This window comes from Lathamus discolor, chromosome Z, assembly GCF_037157495.1.
Source record: "Lathamus discolor isolate bLatDis1 chromosome Z, bLatDis1.hap1, whole genome shotgun sequence".
NCBI classification, from domain to species: Eukaryota; Metazoa; Chordata; class Aves; order Psittaciformes; family Psittacidae; genus Lathamus; species Lathamus discolor.
Genome location: NC_088909.1, coordinates 28,298,039 through 28,316,309, shown reverse-complemented (window position 1 = coordinate 28,316,309; position 18,271 = coordinate 28,298,039). Strand labels below are relative to the sequence as shown.

Below are 18,271 nucleotides of genomic sequence, written 5' to 3'. Positions count from 1 at the left end.
CATAAAATGCAAAGTCAATTAAAAAAGGGCTTCATTTAAAGACTGCAGAAGTCCTACATCCCATAAACTCCTGTTAAATCATGCAGTTTACATAATTTTGATTATCCTACCATGCAGACTTCCAGTGCGAGCATAGCTAGCCTGAGCAGACTGGACAACTTCCCGCTCCAGCTGCCCTGCTGTGATGCCAACTGCAGACTCTTTCTGTAACACATCTCTGCTCCAACCATCATGCGCTGGGACTGATACACATTTGCCAGCCACTGAAAATAATCCAACAGAATCAGTTCAGGAGGCACGAAAACATACATCCATTAGGTAATATCATTTAATTAAATTTATGAGAGTACCACAGCATGTTATTAGCTAAAACACCACCACACACCCAGCCCTCATGTCAACAACAACGCTGCGCACTGCCCTGCAGTGAAATGTAGTCTGCTGCAGAGCGGGCAGCACACCTCACTACCGTAACTTATTTTGGAGTTCCCTAGACCATCCATGGACACAGTAGGTTTTCCCAGCCCATAAGAGTAATGCCAGGAACGTGAAAGACATTACAATGTGAGCCCGAACTCAGATGATGGGTGTAGACTTGGGGCTACAAGCCTTCAACCCAACTCTGGAGGGGCAAAGGAAGCAGACACCAGGATCTTTGCAGAGTTCAAGTCCTGGCTGCCTGCTCTGCCAGCACAGGATGTCCCGATTTCCTCATGAAGAGAAAGAAAGGATTCTAACTCCTCTCTCTTTATATCTGTAGTCATGTCACATTTTTTCTGAAGCAGATGTCATCACAAGTTCGCAAATCCCTGATGTGCATATCATATCCATCAAGATGTGCAAGCCGTGTTTAGAAATATTATCTGCTGGATCACCAAACAAAACAATTTCTTATTAGAAAGACAATTCCCTTGTTTTTAAGCAAAGGTGCTTAGACTTTTGCTAGCTAAAGACTGTCTGGTGTTAGAATGGACAAAATTTGTAACCCTTTCTGATGTATAAAAGTGATTTACCATTAAGAAGAGACACACTTGAAAGTATTGATTAGCACTAGTGCGATTACAAAGCTGCAGAACTGCTTTGTAAAGTAACACATCCACTTGTGCAGTAAAAAAGCTTTCTTTGGTGTCTTTTCTTCACAGCTGAAGTTTTCTAGCACTCAAAATGTGAAGGAGAAAAGAACTCTCGTGAAAGGCACAATGGCAGCTCTGCCAAATCAGTTTTCTCTGTCTTCTTGGTAAGCCACAGTATAAAAAGTACAAAAGACATCAGAACAGTAGCTCAGCAGCACTCCTAAATCCTGCAAAACAACTATTTATACAAAAGCCAAAAGTTGAGCAAAAAGAAAAGTTAAAGGCCCCTCTATCTTAGAGCTATAAAAAAAGCTATAAAGCATTGCAATGGATACTTTAAGTAAAACAGAACATTTATCAAACTCTTAGGAAGCCTAGAGCTAGAAAACATAAAAGCACAGATTTATCTGTTAGGAACAGATGCAGCAGCCAGGCTTTTCCAGAATGCTATCCAATCCTAAGAAATATCTTCTTTAACTGAAGACTGAAAAGAACTTCCTCAGAGGCATCTTATGTGTGGCCTGTATTAAAAAAACCCCAAACACCAAATTAAAACAACCCTTCCACTGTTTGCTTATTCTCCCTGCTTGTAAACAAGATGACACATGGTTATGCAAGAGATGCTAGAACAATTTATATAAACCCTAATTCCATTTTCAAGATATAATACTAAAATAGAGAACACAATCATGTCTTGTATGCTCCCATACTTTGCAAATCCACTCTGAATGACTTCTGCAGTTCAGAAAGATGAAGTCTCACAAATCAAACGTGTCCAAAAAGCACCACAAATGATTCTCCTATATTCCAGAAGGGATCTGCAGCCTTGTAATGGGTGAAATGGAGATCTCTATAGTAGCCTTGCCCTGATCCTTAAAGACTGAAATCAACTTTAGTGAACCTTACCACATACAGGTGTTTATTTGCTGAACCAGCAGAGGGAGCACCATAAATCCTGCCAACTATATGAAGGACTCTAAAAACACATGGGATTTTTCTAAGTAATGTGCTGCTAAACATTGGTAAGGAGGATAGTAACCGTAACTAAGAGCAACGGTTAGGAAATAAATGAATAAATAAATAAATAAATAAATATGCTGCATCACCAGAAAGACCTCTTGGCATATGTGAGACAGACTTCTCAGATTGTCTCACAGAAAAGCATATGAAGCTTGTTATAGCACCTCTGTATTACCTAAAAATGATCACTTGTAGCGCCATGGAAGGGAGCAAGAGAACACTGTTACTGGGAGTGATATCTCTTCCCTGCAGACTCAACCTACTCGAACAAATGGTGACACCTGATGTCAGCAGATTATGGAATAATTATTAAGTTAGTCTTTTTGACTTACTTCGGTTTTCAGATGCTGAATAAGGAATTGTATATTACTATATTAGGAAACCATTTACTTCCACCTATTCTTATGGGTTATGAAACATTTCATGGGTTTCTGCTCACATACCAAGTCACAGGTCCCTAAAGACACAGGTACCAGGGGTTTATCTCAAGTTTTTAATTCTCTTGCCTCCCAGTCTGCTGCTTCTTAAAAATGGTTGTTAGTATTTCAGCTATTAAAGAAAGTTAACATAATGTTAAACCTTTAGAATTAACTGAATATGAACTGTTCTTTCTCTGTCACTGGCTGTTGGTGGACAAATAAAAGCAAACAGTGAAACAAACTCTCACCTATTTGTCATACATACTCTGCTGAGAGCAGCACATGAAAGTCAGGGAGAGGATCCACACTTACTTGCCAGGCTGCCATTGAAGTTGAACTGGTCATAACTGTCTTGCGAAGCTCCTCCAGGATGTTGTCTGGAAGTTCTTTGTGAGACTGCAACAGCTGCTTACACTGAATTTGTCTCAAAAGCAAAAACAAAGCTGGGTGCTCAGGGCAGCTTTTTAAACCCTAAAACCAAAACAAGGCTCAACATAATATAAAATTATCATTTTCAAATAGCAGAAGATATTCTGATTTTTCCATTTTGGTCTTTACAGCATACAGCATCGAAAGCATGCTCAGGATGCTTGCAACACAGCATTTTCCTCCTACTCTGCACAAAGGAGTGTTCCAGGAATTGACACATGAAAATAGATAACATTATTCTCTCCTCAAAATACATTTGAAGTACATCCTAAATTTTGTACATGTCCTATCCTTAGAGGTTTCTGAAACAAAGGTAAATAGCGGACCTCTACTTCTCCTTTGGTTTCATAATCATTACAAGTTTTGGGCTAATGGAGGCAAAACCCTGTCCTGTGGCTAAAATGACCTTGAGTATGTTCCAAGCAATTTTAATTCTCCCAGCTAAGGTGCTTTATTCTTACTGGAACAGAAGCACTTTACTAAGCATTTCCTGTTCAATAACAGCAGACACCTATAGAGTATTTTTTAGAATAGATGCACAAAAAAAGCAAAGGCAGAAAAAAAGGCATCTTTGCTGTATCCTTTTCAGGTGAAGCATGTGAAGTTTTTGCAAGTCACAATTCATGTTATTTTACCTGTTTAAATCACAGTGTTTCCAACAATTTTAATGCAAAACAGATCTGTTCTAAAAAACAACATTTGTACTTTTCACCCATTTTTTAAAACAAAATATGCTGTCTGTGAGTCCTGAGCAAGCTCCTACTTGTGAAGAACGTGTAGACACGCAAATACTTTCAGAAACACAACAGAAGCTGCTATTTGTACTTCCCCCATAAACAAGTGTGGAATCATGCTGCCTATCTCAAAGAGAACGACTCCAGTGCCTGACTCATCATCCCCCGTTATACTGCTTTCTGAGAATCCTTGGTGTCAAAAATGTCTATGAGAGTTTGTAGTACCAGAGAATGTTACTCTTGTCTCTTCACAAATTGCAGGCACTGACTGTCCTCTTCCCAAGCTATTTAATTAACCAAACCCATCATAACCTTCCCCCATACTCAGATACCAACTTGTATCTGGTGAGTAGAGATGCTGGCTAGAAGAGTAAAACACTACCTCACCAAGCAAACAGGCAGGAAATAACTTCCCCTCAGAGAATTAGCATGTTCACTGAATCTGTTGGTGGCAGGGGGGAGGGTTGGTGTTTTAACTTCCTTCATTGTTTATACAGAAATGCCGTAAGCAAAAAAGCACATTTGTACAGGATTAGTCATTTTTCATCATGAAAGTCAAGGATGTGTGCTGCCGAGTCCAGTTGGGTTTCTGCTTATCTTCTGCCAAGTCTTTGGTTCATGAACATATGAAATACACACTTGAGGCTTACTAAGAGTCCAATCTCCTTCCCTAACTGTGTTGCCTCAAGAGTCTTCTCTTCAATAATTAAACTTGTAGCATCCACTTGTGGCTCTGAAATGGAGTACCAACACAACAGAGCACAAGACACTTAAATCCCCTGCAAGTCTCCCACTAGGACTTCTTGCTTTGAGTTTCTGTAATGTTTTGCTTAATACTAGCTTAATGAATAAAGGTGGCAAGGGCAGACACAGCTTTGCCATGTCATGCACTGCTTGTTTCAACTAACAACACAGTTTTAGTGCAAACACATTAAGTATCTGGGGGAGGGGGAGAAAATGCCAGTAACTATCGCATCTTGTAGATCTGATGTAACAGATAGTTGCTAATCCAAAAATTACCTTTTTGTAAAATGAACACAAATCATGATGTCTGTACAATTCCACCACAATTTGCCAGTTGCATACCATCATACCTTGGTACAAAGGGCTTCAGCTTCTGAGAGTTTACCAGTCTCCTCCAGACTGGTAATAGCTTGACACAGACACCAGTCTTCAAGAGTCTGGACGTAATGATGTGGAAGGTTATTTTTTCCAGCTGCAAGAACAGATAAAATGCTTAACCAGATTACTGTATATGCTGTAGTTGTACACCATGTACCATGCTCTAGATGTGGTAAGGGAGAACTTCAGGAGTGTTAACCTGATGCGGCTTTCTTTATCAGTAGCAACATTAAGAAACAGTAAAATTTAAAGCAAGAGAAGGGAAAAAAGAATATACCATTCGAGCTAATGGTTGAGAACAACCAACCAAATATGGAATTTTAATTCTGGTTTTGAAAACACTATAGATGTTGAGCATGACTGAGGCTGAGGTTATCCCTCTATTGGAAAAGTTACAGAACTCAGGAGTACTTTAGCCTTTCCTTGTAAGGAGCACTTCTGTTCTATAATACACCCACCCATCCATTTAGCCATCACAGTTCAGTACTAATATTTTAAAACAACATTTGAGGCTTTGGAGGGAAAAGCAAGCCTCAATTAGGAAATAAACCCTATCTGTGCCTTAGGATTTAGCATTTTTATATGATAAATAGTTTATATGATAAAATAGCTCAGATAAAATACTGAGCTTGCAAGATTCCAAAATTCAGAAGGATACTGCAAGCTTAGAACATTTCAACTGTATTTTACTTTTTTAAACTAGAAAACTTGTATAGCTTACTTTTGGCTGAAACTCTAGATACAAGTGTCATCTCTAGATCCGTTCGCTTTGGCTGAGTGTTGTTTAGACAGACAATGGTGTTTTCAGCATGACAGGCTGCCATGAGCACTGCCCAGGCAGTAGGATTATCTAGAAAAGAATGGTTAAAGGCAACTCAGGCCCATTCTAAATATACTGTTATTTCAGTTAGAAAGGTCTTTACCATTCCCATTTATGCCAGCTAACACCAGTGTCAGCTTTACCCTGACCTACCCCCAGGAAGAGAAACTATGACTGGGAGAGCAGTCTCTGTCCTGAATTGGACAGAGCTCAGCTAAGGATGATAAACTGTCATCCCAAAGGTAATGAATTTTGCCAGCAAAAGGAAACAAAGTTTGAAGATCTAACAAAGTAAAATGTGAAGTATACTGGTTTTCACTCACAGTCAGTCTTTCAGCCTGTAGGAAGATTACTGAAATTTTTAGCTCACAGCCACATTGATGCATCAGATCAAAATTACAGTAGAAGAAATAATGTTCTGGTATTTCACTGTCAAGACAAATTAGCACTTGAAAACCCCACTACAGTCACACTTCATACATTTAATGAAGATCACCATTTCACAATAGAACAGGTGCTTCTAGTTCATAAGCAGCATGCTGCAAGAGAACACTTCCAATCCAAATTCTCAAGATAGATGAATAAATCTCTTCTGCTTGGTGCAGCATACAGACTGAGGGAACATGCATTTTTCTTTTTGGTATGATATACTGAATAATAATTATCTCTTCTCCTGCTGAGGGATTAAGAAATTGCCCTTGTCTTCAGAAAAACCTTTAGAACTCTGCAATTTTTCTCTTGTCTGGTTTAATTCCCCATGTCTGAACTCAGAATGACATTTAAAATTTCAACTCTAAGAGTCCTCCCCAAATCATTCATGGATAACCCGTATCAAAACAGCCCAAAGAAAGTAGATTTTATTTTTTGTTAGCATAATAATTTTGTTTCTGATGGATAGAAAAATAAAAATCACTACTGTGTTTGAGAACAAGAGTAACCTGGATACAGGTGGATTGCCTTCTGAATATTTTTCAGAGGATTGTTTTTCTCATCTTCTAACATGTGATGTCCTGCTGCCAGCTGATTAACTGCTATGTTCACCAGGACTTCCTATAAAACAGAACATAAATGTGACTTAACACTGTAAGTGATCAAATGGAATTAAATTTAGGATTATTTATGGAATTATAAAGTCTGCATTTTAAGAAAGCCAAACCTTTGCACGGTTTACATCAAGTGCATGTGCAACATTTCCTGCCACAGCTCCCCCCTGCAAGATTAGAAAAAAATAATTGACTTCGTTATATGACTGATTAAGAGATTTTATACAAAATGTAATGCCAAGATCTTTTTAGCTTTGTCAATCAGAAACACAAAGTCTGCCTAATGAGATCTTTTCCTTGCCTACAGCACAATCTTCCTCTAAAAAGAATTAGGAAAAGACGTTCAAGATAAGAGTTTAATTGTACGTTATTATTTTAGCCCCATACAGATATGGAGTTGTTTTCAGGTGCTATTTCTATTTACATAATGGACATAAATTAAGACAAAGAGTATTTATTTGGAGAATAACTAATAATAAGCACAAAAGTGGCAAGGAAATACTGGCTAGCGTGAGAAGTGAAATCGACTAGATTAACCAAATTGAACATACATAAATCCTAATATATATTTATATAGAAATACACATAATGCATAAAACTAAACAAAAGAAACATACACAGCAGAGCCTTTTCTTCTTGGACTATTTCTAGCAGTTCTTTTTATTTCAAGAAGAAAAAGAATCACTACCTCATGAAAGATGCAAATAACTGAGTATGTGGCTTCAGTATGTACCTGTGCATTGCTCCATATATGCTTGTGTATGAAAGCTTTAAATTTTTATACTGACTAGTGAATGTCCATGTACTGAAAGGTGGGGTTTTTCCAGTTAAGAAATAACACAAGACTCCTCAGGATGTGAACAACACGTATGTATTACAGCAATGCACTTACTTTTGCCTTTTGTGGCACATACAGTGGAACCAGCCGAGACAGAAGAGACCAGAGGGCAGGATTATCAGGGTTACTGGGAAAAGAACAATGACATTAGACTTCATGGTTTAGCTATGAACCTGGTCTTCCATAACTCAGTATGCAGTTGCTGTAATTCCCAAATGGATCTTGTTCTATTAAGAAAACAATCTGCTGTGGCTGAAAATAGACATGGACAGTAATTTAAAGCAAACAACACAAGACTGAAGTACATTTCTGGTTAAAGAAATGAAATGTACAATATGCATATCAACATTCACAGGAAGAAAACAACTCCAGGGCTGAGGGTCTTGTTCTCATAGAATCATAGAAGAATCATAGAATAGTTAGGGTTGGAAAGGACCTCAAGATCATCTAGTTCCAACCGCCCTGCCATGGCCAGGGACACCTCACACTAAAACATCCCGCACAAGGCTTCATCCAACCTGGCCTTGAACACCACCAGGGATGGAGCACTCACAACCTCCCTGGGCAACCGATTCCAGTGCCTCACCACCCTAACAGGAAAGAATTTCCTCCTTATATCCAATCTAAACTTCCCCTGTTTAAGTTTTAACCCGTTACCCCTTGTCCTGTCACCACAGTCCCTGATGAAGAGTCCCTCCCCAGCATCCCTATAGGCCCCCTTCAGGTACTGGAAGGCTGCTATTAGGTCCCCACGCAGCCTTCTCTTCTCCACGCTGAACAGCCCCAACTTCCTCAGCCTGTCCTTCATACGGGAGCTGCTCCAGTCCCCTGATCATCCTCGTGGCCCTCCTCTGGACTTGTTCCAGCAGTTCCATGTCCTTTTTATGTTGAGGACACCAGAACTGCACACAATACTCCAGGTGAGGTCTCACAAGAGCAGAGTAGAGGGGCAGGATCACCTCCTTCGACCTGCTGGTCACGCTCCTTTTGATGCAGCCCAGGATACGGTTGGCTTTCTGGGCTGCGAGCGCACACTGCCGGCTCATGTTCATTTTCTCATCGACCAGCACCCCCAAGTCCTTCTCGGCAGGGCCGCTCTGAATCTCTTCTTTGCCCAGTCTGTAGCTGTGCCGGGGATTGCTCCGACCCAGGCGCAGGACCTTGCACTTGGCATGGTTGAACTTCATAAGGTTGGCATCAGCCCACCTCACAAGCATGTCAAGGTCCCTCTGGATGGCATCCCTTCCCTCCAGCATATCAACCGGACCACACAGCTTGGTGTCATTGGCAAACTTGCTGAGGGCGCACTCAATCCCATTGTCCATGTCAGCAATGAAGATGTTAAACAAGACCGGTCCCAACACCGATCCCTGAGGGACACCACTCGTTACCGATCTCCAGCCAGACACCGAGCCCTTGACCACAACTCTTTGTGTGTGGCCGTCCAGCCAGTTCTTTATCCACCGAGTGGGCCATCCATCAAATTGATATCTCTCCAATTTAGAGACAAGGATGTCATGTGGGACAGTGTCAAACACTTTGCACAAGTCCAGGTACATGACATCAACTGCTCTACCCCTGTCCATCAATTCTGTAGCCCCATCATAGAAGGCCACCAAATTGGTCAGGCAGGATTTCCCCTTAGTGAAGCCATGCTGGCTGTCACCAAGCACCTTGCTGTTTTTCATGTGCCTTAGCATACTGTCCAGGAGAATGTGCTCCAAGATTTTACCAGGCACAGAGGTGAGATTGACTGGTCTGTAATTCCCCGGGTCTTCCATTTTCCCCTTCTTGAAAATGGGGGTTATATTTCCCTTTTTCCAGTTGTCGGGAACTTCACCTGACTGCCATGATTTTTCAAATATGATGGCCAGTGGCTTAGCAACTTAATTTCCAGCTCCTTCAGGACACGCGGATGGATTCCATCAGGTCCCATGGACTTGTGTGCGTTCAGATTTTGAAGATGGTCTCGAACCAGATCCTCTCCTACAGTGGGCCCATGGTCTTAATTCTCACAGTCCCTGCATCTGCCTTCTAAGAACTGGGTGGTGCAGTCAGAGCCTTTGCCAGTGAAGACCGAGGTGAAGAAGTCATTCAGAACCTCAGCCTTCTCCAAATCCTGTGTAGCCAGTTCTCCCGAAAGCTTCCTCAGGGGGCCTATTTTGACCCTACTCTGTTTTTTGTTTGCTACGTACCTGTAGAATCCCTTCCTATTATCCTTAACATCCCTGGCTAGGTTTAATTCCAACTGGGCCTTAGCCTTCCTAACCTGGTCCCTAGCTTCCCGGACAACATCCCTGTACTCTACTCAGGCCGCCTGTCCTTGCTTCCATTTTTTATAAGCCTCTTTTTCCCTTTGAATTTTCCTCAGCAGCTCCTTATCCATCCACGGAGTCTCCTGGCCCTCCTGCTGCACTTCCTTCTAGTTGGGATGCAGCACTCCTGAGCTTGTAGCAGGTGATCCTTGAATATCAACCAACAGTCTTGGGCCCCCCTGCCCTCCAGGGCTATATCCCATGGAACCTTACTAAGCAGGCTCCTGAAGAGGCCAAAGTCTGCTCTTTTGAAGTCCAGGGCAGTGAGCTTGCTACACGCTCTTCTCACTCTCCTGGGGATCTCAAATTCGACCATAGCTTGAAGAGCAATGAATTTTAATTGCAGTTTGAGAAAAAAGTTTGCATAAAGAAGAGTTTCTGAAAACACTTGGAGAGACTAAGACGGGTCACTTTAAGGCACTGAATAAAGTTCCCCCTTTCCAGAATGCATCTAAACACAGATATTTAGCCAACAGAATCAACAGCTTCAGAGGCTGTTTGCTATTATATAAAAGCCCTTGAGACTTTTTTACGCTGAAGTTTCTGTTACACGTGATAAAAAATGCTTGCACAGAACAGTGAACTGATCTAGCTGCTAAAGGAGCCACCAAAACAAAACCAGAAAACCTGTGAAAGCAAGCCATGAAACTTTTGCCATTTGCTCCCATAAATCAGAAAGCAAGCTTCTGGCAGCTGATGCTGGTATTCTCACCTTCAGTGAGAACACTGTTTGAAAATAATTTTTTTTTTTTAATTTTAATTTTTTTTTTTATTTTTTAGAAGAATCCTGTAATGGAACAAAGGTTTGCTTACTGTCCAATATAACCAAAACAATGTATTTACATGGGAATCCACAGAAAGACAAAAGACATACCTGTGTATTGCTTTGGAGATTTCCCTCTGGACCCCCACATTTCTGCCTTGCAATGCATAAACAGCAGATGCAATAAGGCACCTCTCATAGATTTTATTTTTTCCTTTTCCATGTTTCAGTAATTCTTTCAGAGCTGCTGTTGCAAGTGTAACATCCTCCTTTACAAGTCCCAGTGTGCATAAAGCCATCAGACTTTCCATACTAGGTTCCTTTAACGAGCTGTTGAATCATAGAGAGGGAAAAAGACACTATTTTGGAGCATACATTAAACTTACTGTTAACATTAGTGTACTTGTTACTTTTGAGTCCTCCAGCTGCTATGTCTTGTGTATGGTGCACAGAATTAACAACCTGTCACTGCTGGATCATGGATCAAGATAGATCAGTATCCCTGAGGTCTCAGGATATGGAAAACAGCAGTGGTTGTGTGCCATTTCGGCACCCAAGCTTATCACATGCAACTACTTGGCAAGACTCTGACACTTTAAGTGTCCCTCAGCAGCAGCCACAAAATGAATAGAAAGAGAATCTGTGTAACACTGACAATGATTTTCTTTTCTTGAGGACATTTCTACTTCTAACTAGTATCTAACCTGCACTGTAGTGTATTTATTTACAGCTGCTGCATGGAAATTCTCCAAGAACAGGGATCTTCTCAGAAATTATGTCTTGCTTACACCAAGATTTGCTCCAACATAAGGTAGTTTGACCACGCTTTTCACCATCTACTAGTTTCAGTACCCCCATGAGTTGCACTGTTCTATTAATTTCATTATGAGAGGCAATTTAACCTCATATAAATAGTATTCCAGGCTTTATTGGAGACCTACTAGATAGAGTCAATTATTTTTTTCAGCTAATTTTTCTGCTATAGGTAAAGAATTCTTAAATTAATCCCCTGATCTTCAGATCCGGTGAAAACAATGAGCTCAGCACAACCAACCAAATCAATTACCTTAACTGATGTACAAGGTGAAGGTGTTCTTACAGTAAAGGCAATACAAACTGAATGGAGGCAAATAACAAAACAGTGTGTGGCAACAGTAATACGGAGTTACTTCACTGTAATGCCCTAAACATTACCACAGACTGAAGTGCTGCTTACTTTCACTTATCCAGTGACTACAGGCTTCTAATCAAGCCTTACTGATTATTATTTCTGCCTTCAGAAGAGACAAGAATGTAAACTTGCAATTTGATACTTTGTTTTCAGTCCCTAGCAAGAAAAATTTGTAAATATAAATAAATATTTAAATATATAAATAAAAATTTGTTAAACATAAATAGCCAGCACTGTTATCTGCTGCAAAGGCACTGCTCTTTGACAAATAAGAAGTGGAATTCTACCATATTAGCTATAAAGACATACTGCTAAAAATTTATGTGACAAGCTGGTCATGAGAAAGAAGAAAGACAGCTTCTTGTGTGAGGTTCTAACTCAGGCCCTTTAAGACATCTAGCTTGAATTCCAGCAAAAAAAAAAAAAACATCTGTCTACTGGACCAGAATGGACCCTTTTAGTAAAATCCACTGTATATCTGTGCAGCACCGTGCCTCCAATTCACATCTAGATACATTTACTGCAATGTTATTTTCCTTAAATACTTTGTGTTTAAAGAAAAAAAAACCCCACCAAACCACCAAATAAAAAAATCCCCACACAACAAAACTCTCACTGTCGATTTTCATGACAAAAATAGAAATCTGCACTGATTAACAGGATGTAGGAAATACCAGGTTCCTAGCTAGTTAATCATCAGTTAGTCAAGATTTAGAGTGTACCAGATTATGAATCTTAACTGTTTCAGGAGTCTGCTGGCAAGACTGGGACTGTACAGCTACTACTGGAGTTTCTTCTGACAGAGTTCATCCTGACTGATAGCCCTGAGATGTTAGTTCTCAATCCATAGCAACCTGAAGACTAACAATGATGCATGGGCTTTTAGCCTCCATAGCTAGGGAAAAAAAAAAAAAAAAGGACATTCATAACTTAAGTGAACAACTGATACATGTCTGCTTCTTTTCATGGGGAAGTTACAAGACTGTCCTTGCCTGTGATGCTTGGAACGCAATTGTTCTGGAGTTTTCTGACTATTTAAACTGATTTTTTTTTCATTTGTCATCTAAATTTCCTACAGCTAAAGAACAAAAATATTGCCTCATGCTTAGGAAAACTACATCGTATCTTAAAAGATAAACATTCAATGACACTTAGACATCCAAACTGCCCAGCCCACCAACTCTTTCACTCCATACTGCTTTAAGAATATGGAAGAGATAGGCCATAAAACGGATAAATCACATGAATAAGCTTAAAGGAACACTGCATCCACACCCACCAAAAAAAAATAAAAAAGGAAGAAATTTCACATGAGATCTCCCCGAAAGTAATCTGAGGATTCAGCAGTACCATAAACATCATACATGGATTATTATTCCTTCCACTCACCATTTAAACAGCAGCGTCTTTGCAGCATCCACTTTGTTCTGTTTGTACTCCATTATTGCCAAGGCAGTCAAGATATGTGCTTTATCTTCTTCAGACTCAGCAACAGACAAAGCTTTTTCATAGGCTGGTAAAAATTCAGAATTAAAGTAGGAGAAAAATTACATTTTTATAAAGCCTCTACAAAGGCACGATATTAGGACATAGGGCACTTTGGTTTCAGTTTCACTGTATTTTCATACCTCAAATAATAGATAGAAGACAAAAAAAAAAGTTGACAAAGACTTTGGAAGTTAACTGTATGTTAGAAATGCCAGGGCTGTTAAGAGCTTGGGAATTGTTTAATATTTATCAAGTGGAAACAGAACTGACAAGCAGTATTAGGATATCCAGCAAAAGCCTGAAAGAACACAGTACAAATACTCGTCTGTGACAGTTTATTTACAAAATAGTACTTCAGATGGGCACATTTCATCTAAAAAAGGAAGAGATAGTTGAAATACTGAGCTGGCTGTTCCTTAGTGAGAGCTTACAATTCTGTACTGACAATTCAGTACACATTTTTGGGAGTCTCACATCTTAGCTGTACAGAACATGACCATATAGCACCTATATTTATCACTATAGCGCTCTGAACAATACATTAATCTCCTACCCAGAACTGATTTTTCCAGAAATGCCATTTCATTTCAGAACAAGGGAAGCTTCCCTTTGAATTAAAACACTTGAAAAAAAGTAGTTTCCTTTTGTACCTTTTAGTATTTGTAGCACCCTACTGAACAGCTAATTCATTAAAATAGTTATGAAATTTGTACTTACGCATTAGAACTGAAAGAGTGAAATAAACTGAACTACAGCTAGGTTGGTCAGACAAAATAAAAAATTAAGGTTACTCTCCAGAGATCTGTCCCATAATGCTTTGAATTAGGCAGATGCTTACCTTTGATACTTTCTTGTATGAGTCCTTTCTTGAAGTAGGCTAATGCTATCCCCACAATGCCATCAAACTTTGTTAAGGGTATTGATGTATAAACCTCAATGGCCTTATCACACTCACCAAGGGCACTGTAAAAACAAAAAGACACTGGTATGAAGGATGATGCCAACATCTGCTACAATTCAGAGCAGCTGTCCTTGTAGACAAGTATCTTCTTTTCTACAACAGTTGTAAGTAGGCAACTTACAACCTGCTCTGGAAAGAGCCAGATTAGGAGACAAATGTGCAATATTCCTCCTTCTGTTACAGCTGCTATTCCCTCCAACTCTCTTCCGCATGAAGAATAACTTACACCAAAAAGTCCTCCCCATCTGCATGACAGCTGTATGTAAGGATGTCAGTTAACGGTTAACACAAAAGAGTGGGAGAAAATAGAAAAGGAGTAACATCAAAAAGGCTAATTAAAGTACACATGCACACAGATAGCTGAGCGTACATACAGACAGACATACAGCATTCTTGTTCTAAGATCACTATGGAAGAAATTATACAGGACTGCGTTTAACAGAACTAGTTATCAGGTACTGGAGCCTTCCTCTTGCTTAAATTGCACACAGGAATTACCTCACATACGGCATGGATGTGAGACTACAGGAAACTGAAAAGTTGCTTCTAAAGTCTTCCCTGAAGTTAAAGAATGAATTACCACAGCCTAGAAATTTTAGTGTCATGTACAAAAACTTCAGAATATAGGAAGTTTTCCCAGACAGCTGACATCTGATTAGCAGAGCTTGAGTTGTATCAAAGTTTGAAAATCTTCATCCATTAATACTTGTGTCCTGCATTCCCTCAGAACCAGAAGGGAACGGTAAATTCTGAGTAGAACTGCAGAAGAGAGGGTCATAAGCAGGTCACATTCATGTACACAGTACCCCAACCCCACATGCTTCAGGTTGCACAAGTCAGTACACATTCAAAGGGCAGGTAGAAGTGATTTTGAATAAACCCTGAAGCAGCTATTTTATTGTAACTAAACCCATTACATATCTCAGCTGTGGACTCTGCAAAAAAAACAATTTATTCTGGAGACCATAAACCAGCTACATTGTGTAGACTATGTTAAGGCACTTAAGTATCAAGCTAAGGATAAGGGAATTACTAACATGTTACAAACTATGAAGATACTGAGCAATTCCTTGCAATCTGACTTTTTTTTTTTTTTTGATAGACTACCCATTTCTGGAGCACATAAAAAACTTCAGGCAAACATGTCTACAGTTGAATGATGCTTAGCAGATTATTTTTAACAACCACTTTTTGGCCTCCCTCATGTTCTGCATGACTGTATTCACTATATCCAAAGCTGAAGTTAGAGGCTGCGAAAATAAGCCAACACTTACCACAGACACCTGCCATAGTTTTGCATTGCTATATTATATTTCTCAGTATCAGCAGAGTTTTTCAGCAATGAAGCTGCCCTGAAATTAATGACAATTAAGAATGATTACCATGTGACTACAACACACACTTTGACAACAGTTCTCACTATGGACAAATGTTTTACTCAGAAGCTTTTCTATGCTAATTAAGCACAGAGCCCATTTTACTGCATCAGCAAATATATTCACCAAACACATTCCTTCATCATGTCCACCTACCATTTGAACAGAAGGAAGAAGATAAAAAAGCAAAGCCAGGGCCCAATCACCTCCATTAATTAGAATGAGTAAAGACCAAAACTAAAACTAAGCTTACCAGCCTCCAAAATTTCACTTAAGTCCCATACAGTTAATTAGCTAAATGTCCTGGTAAGACATGGAAGACTTGGAATGCCTTTACTTCTCCACTTCCGCATTCTGCACTTCTAAATTTGATGTAAGAACATCCCCACAACTTCCCTCACAATCCACTTAGTTGAAATGTACTCTTGAATTGAGAAAGTAAGGTTTACTAAAGGAAAAGAAAAGCCCTTAAGTTCTTCAGATGGTGCATGGAAAAAGCGATCAAGGAGGTTGTATAAGTAAACTTTCCAAGAGTGTGTCAGTTACCTCTCATAGGCATCAGCTGCCTGCCTTTTTAGATTCAGATGCTCATTTAAATAACCAAGCATCGTGAAAGAAGATGCATCGTCTGGATTTCTTTCTAGAAAATCAGAATTGACAGTATAGAGAACATGATCAGAAAGATCATTACAAAATTATTACAAAAACATTGCTACACCGATGCTATAATGTACGCATATACAGGAAACATTCTGCCAAGTGCTTCTGTCAGTCTCACTGGAATCACTTTGGCAGGCTGCAGGCAAATACAGAAGAGATATGAAGACCCACAACATTGCAGCAGGTTAACTGAAAAATGTTTAAAATTTTAAGACACAGCATTAATACACTCAATGGATTTTAAGTTTTAAAACATGAAGTGTTTTGGGTTTTTTAATGAAATAGGAAACTATTCAGCTCATCTTGACTATAGTAAAACACTAGTAGAATCTTACAATTTATTTTTAATACTACAACTTTGAAATATTTATTAGTAGCTAAGGTACATATTTTAAAGTGGTCATCTTATCTCAAACTTTTAGCCTTTTTTCCCAGATTAAGAATGATCAGATAGGACCCTCCTGCAGTCCATTTAAGAACAGGGATTGGACAAAGAAATGCATTCTCGCATTTTATAGAATCACAGAATAGTTTGGGTTGGAAGGGACCTTAAACATCAGCCAGTTCCAACTCTCCACCACAGGCAGGGACATCTTCCACTAGACCAGGTTGCTCCAAGCCCGTCCAACCTGGCCTTTAACACTGCCAGGAATGGGGCAGCCACAGCTTCTCTGGGCAACCTGTGCCAGGGCCTCAGCATCCTCACAGGGAAGAACTTCTGCCTAAGGGCTCATCTCAGTCTCCCCTCTGTCAGGTTAAAGCCATTCTCCCTTGTCCTGTCCCTAAAGCCCCTTGTCCAAAGCCCCTCTCCAGGTTTCTTGTAGCCCCCTTAGGCACTGGAAGCTGCTCTAAAGTCTCCCCTTAAGGAGCCTTCCCTTCTCCTGGCTGAACAAGCCCAGCTCTCTCAGCCTGTCTCCAAGCAGAGCTGCACCAGCCCTTGCAGCATCTCTGTGACCTCCTCTGGACTCACTCCAACAGCTCCACGTCCCTCTTGTGTTGTTGCCCCAGAGCTTGATGCAGGACTGCAGGGGGGATCTCCCCAGAGCACAGTAGAGGAACAGGATCCCGTCCCTTGACCTGCTGCTCGCACTCTGCGGATTCAGCCCAGCACACACGGGTGGTTCTGGGCTGCATATGCACACTGCCAGGTCATTGTGAAGTTCTTGTCAAAGAAGCAATCTCATTTTAACATTATCTCATTGAGGAAGTTATCTCATTACCACATTTTAAATGCTTGCACCTTATTTTGTAGCTCTCAGAAATGAGCAACAAATTATGCATCAAAGGATTTATGTACAGTAATGGATGAAGATTTAAGAAAACCCACGTTTGCTCTATCTACCTTCCAGACTATACAATCTGACCCCATCAGTGAGGCCGCACTGGCTTGGAACCATGAGCAAAAATATGGTTCATCTCCTACGGAAGGTTAACAGAATCATATGCTTGAGGTTATGGAGTTACAGAGCATCTGGGAGCAGGCTTCTGTCAAACATCATGGCACGGGGTAGAGGAGGCAGTAGCATGCATATTAACACACCTGAAGGAAGTCTGACAGCAAACACCCGATGACAAGCATGACAAGGCTCTGGTTCTTATTTTGGCTGGTCTTTGAAACAAAATCTGCTGGAATGAGCCAGCAAACACAACTCATACCTACTTCATATTTTTGTGTTAATAAAAATCAGTGCCCCAGTTACCTTGTTTTGGTTTCTTTACAGCTCAAAAGCCTCTCCCTAACACAGCAAGATCACTCTTTGCCAAAATTAGTACAGGTGCATCTGTTCATTCTGAATGCATCTGTTAGTCTTGACAGGTTAGTAAGGTATTTAAATTACCTACCTGTATATTTGCTCAAGACCACCTGGGCTGCTGGAACAGCATTCATCTGAACAATGTTGTATAGATATAGTTCAGTGCTTCTGTTGCTTTTATCCTGCAGTGTTGAACACACCCAGTGGGCATACCCTTTTGCTCCCTCAGTCTCAAGAAACAAACGAAAAAACCAAACAGGATTCATTAAACCTGCTCAAGCAACA

General features: G+C 40.1%; 1 protein-coding gene across 3 annotated transcripts in view; it reads right to left on the bottom strand.

The window, feature by feature from the left end:
• The window catches only part of SKIC3 (SKI3 subunit of superkiller complex), a 56,605-nt gene that overhangs the window by 6,414 nt on the left and 31,920 nt on the right, over nt 1-18,271 (bottom strand). For 2 of the 3 annotated variants that reach the window (XM_065661098.1, XM_065661099.1), the window contains exons 27-39: nt 18,075-18,216; nt 16,119-16,212; nt 15,471-15,548; nt 14,074-14,198; nt 13,137-13,260; nt 10,688-10,906; nt 7,553-7,625; nt 6,774-6,827; nt 6,556-6,667; nt 5,519-5,647; nt 4,770-4,891; nt 2,825-2,983; nt 111-263 (exon numbers count right to left, since the gene is read on the bottom strand). In XM_065661098.1, the coding sequence (XP_065517170.1) occupies nt 111-263; nt 2,825-2,983; nt 4,770-4,891; nt 5,519-5,647; nt 6,556-6,667; nt 6,774-6,827; nt 7,553-7,625; nt 10,688-10,906; nt 13,137-13,260; nt 14,074-14,198; nt 15,471-15,548; nt 16,119-16,212; nt 18,075-18,216 (1,584 nt within the window). The remainder of the gene's footprint in view (nt 1-110; nt 264-2,824; nt 2,984-4,769; nt 4,892-5,518; nt 5,648-6,555; nt 6,668-6,773; nt 6,828-7,552; nt 7,626-10,687; nt 10,907-13,136; nt 13,261-14,073; nt 14,199-15,470; nt 15,549-16,118; nt 16,213-18,074; nt 18,217-18,271) is intronic. The other variant, XM_065661100.1, reaches the window with a different exon arrangement.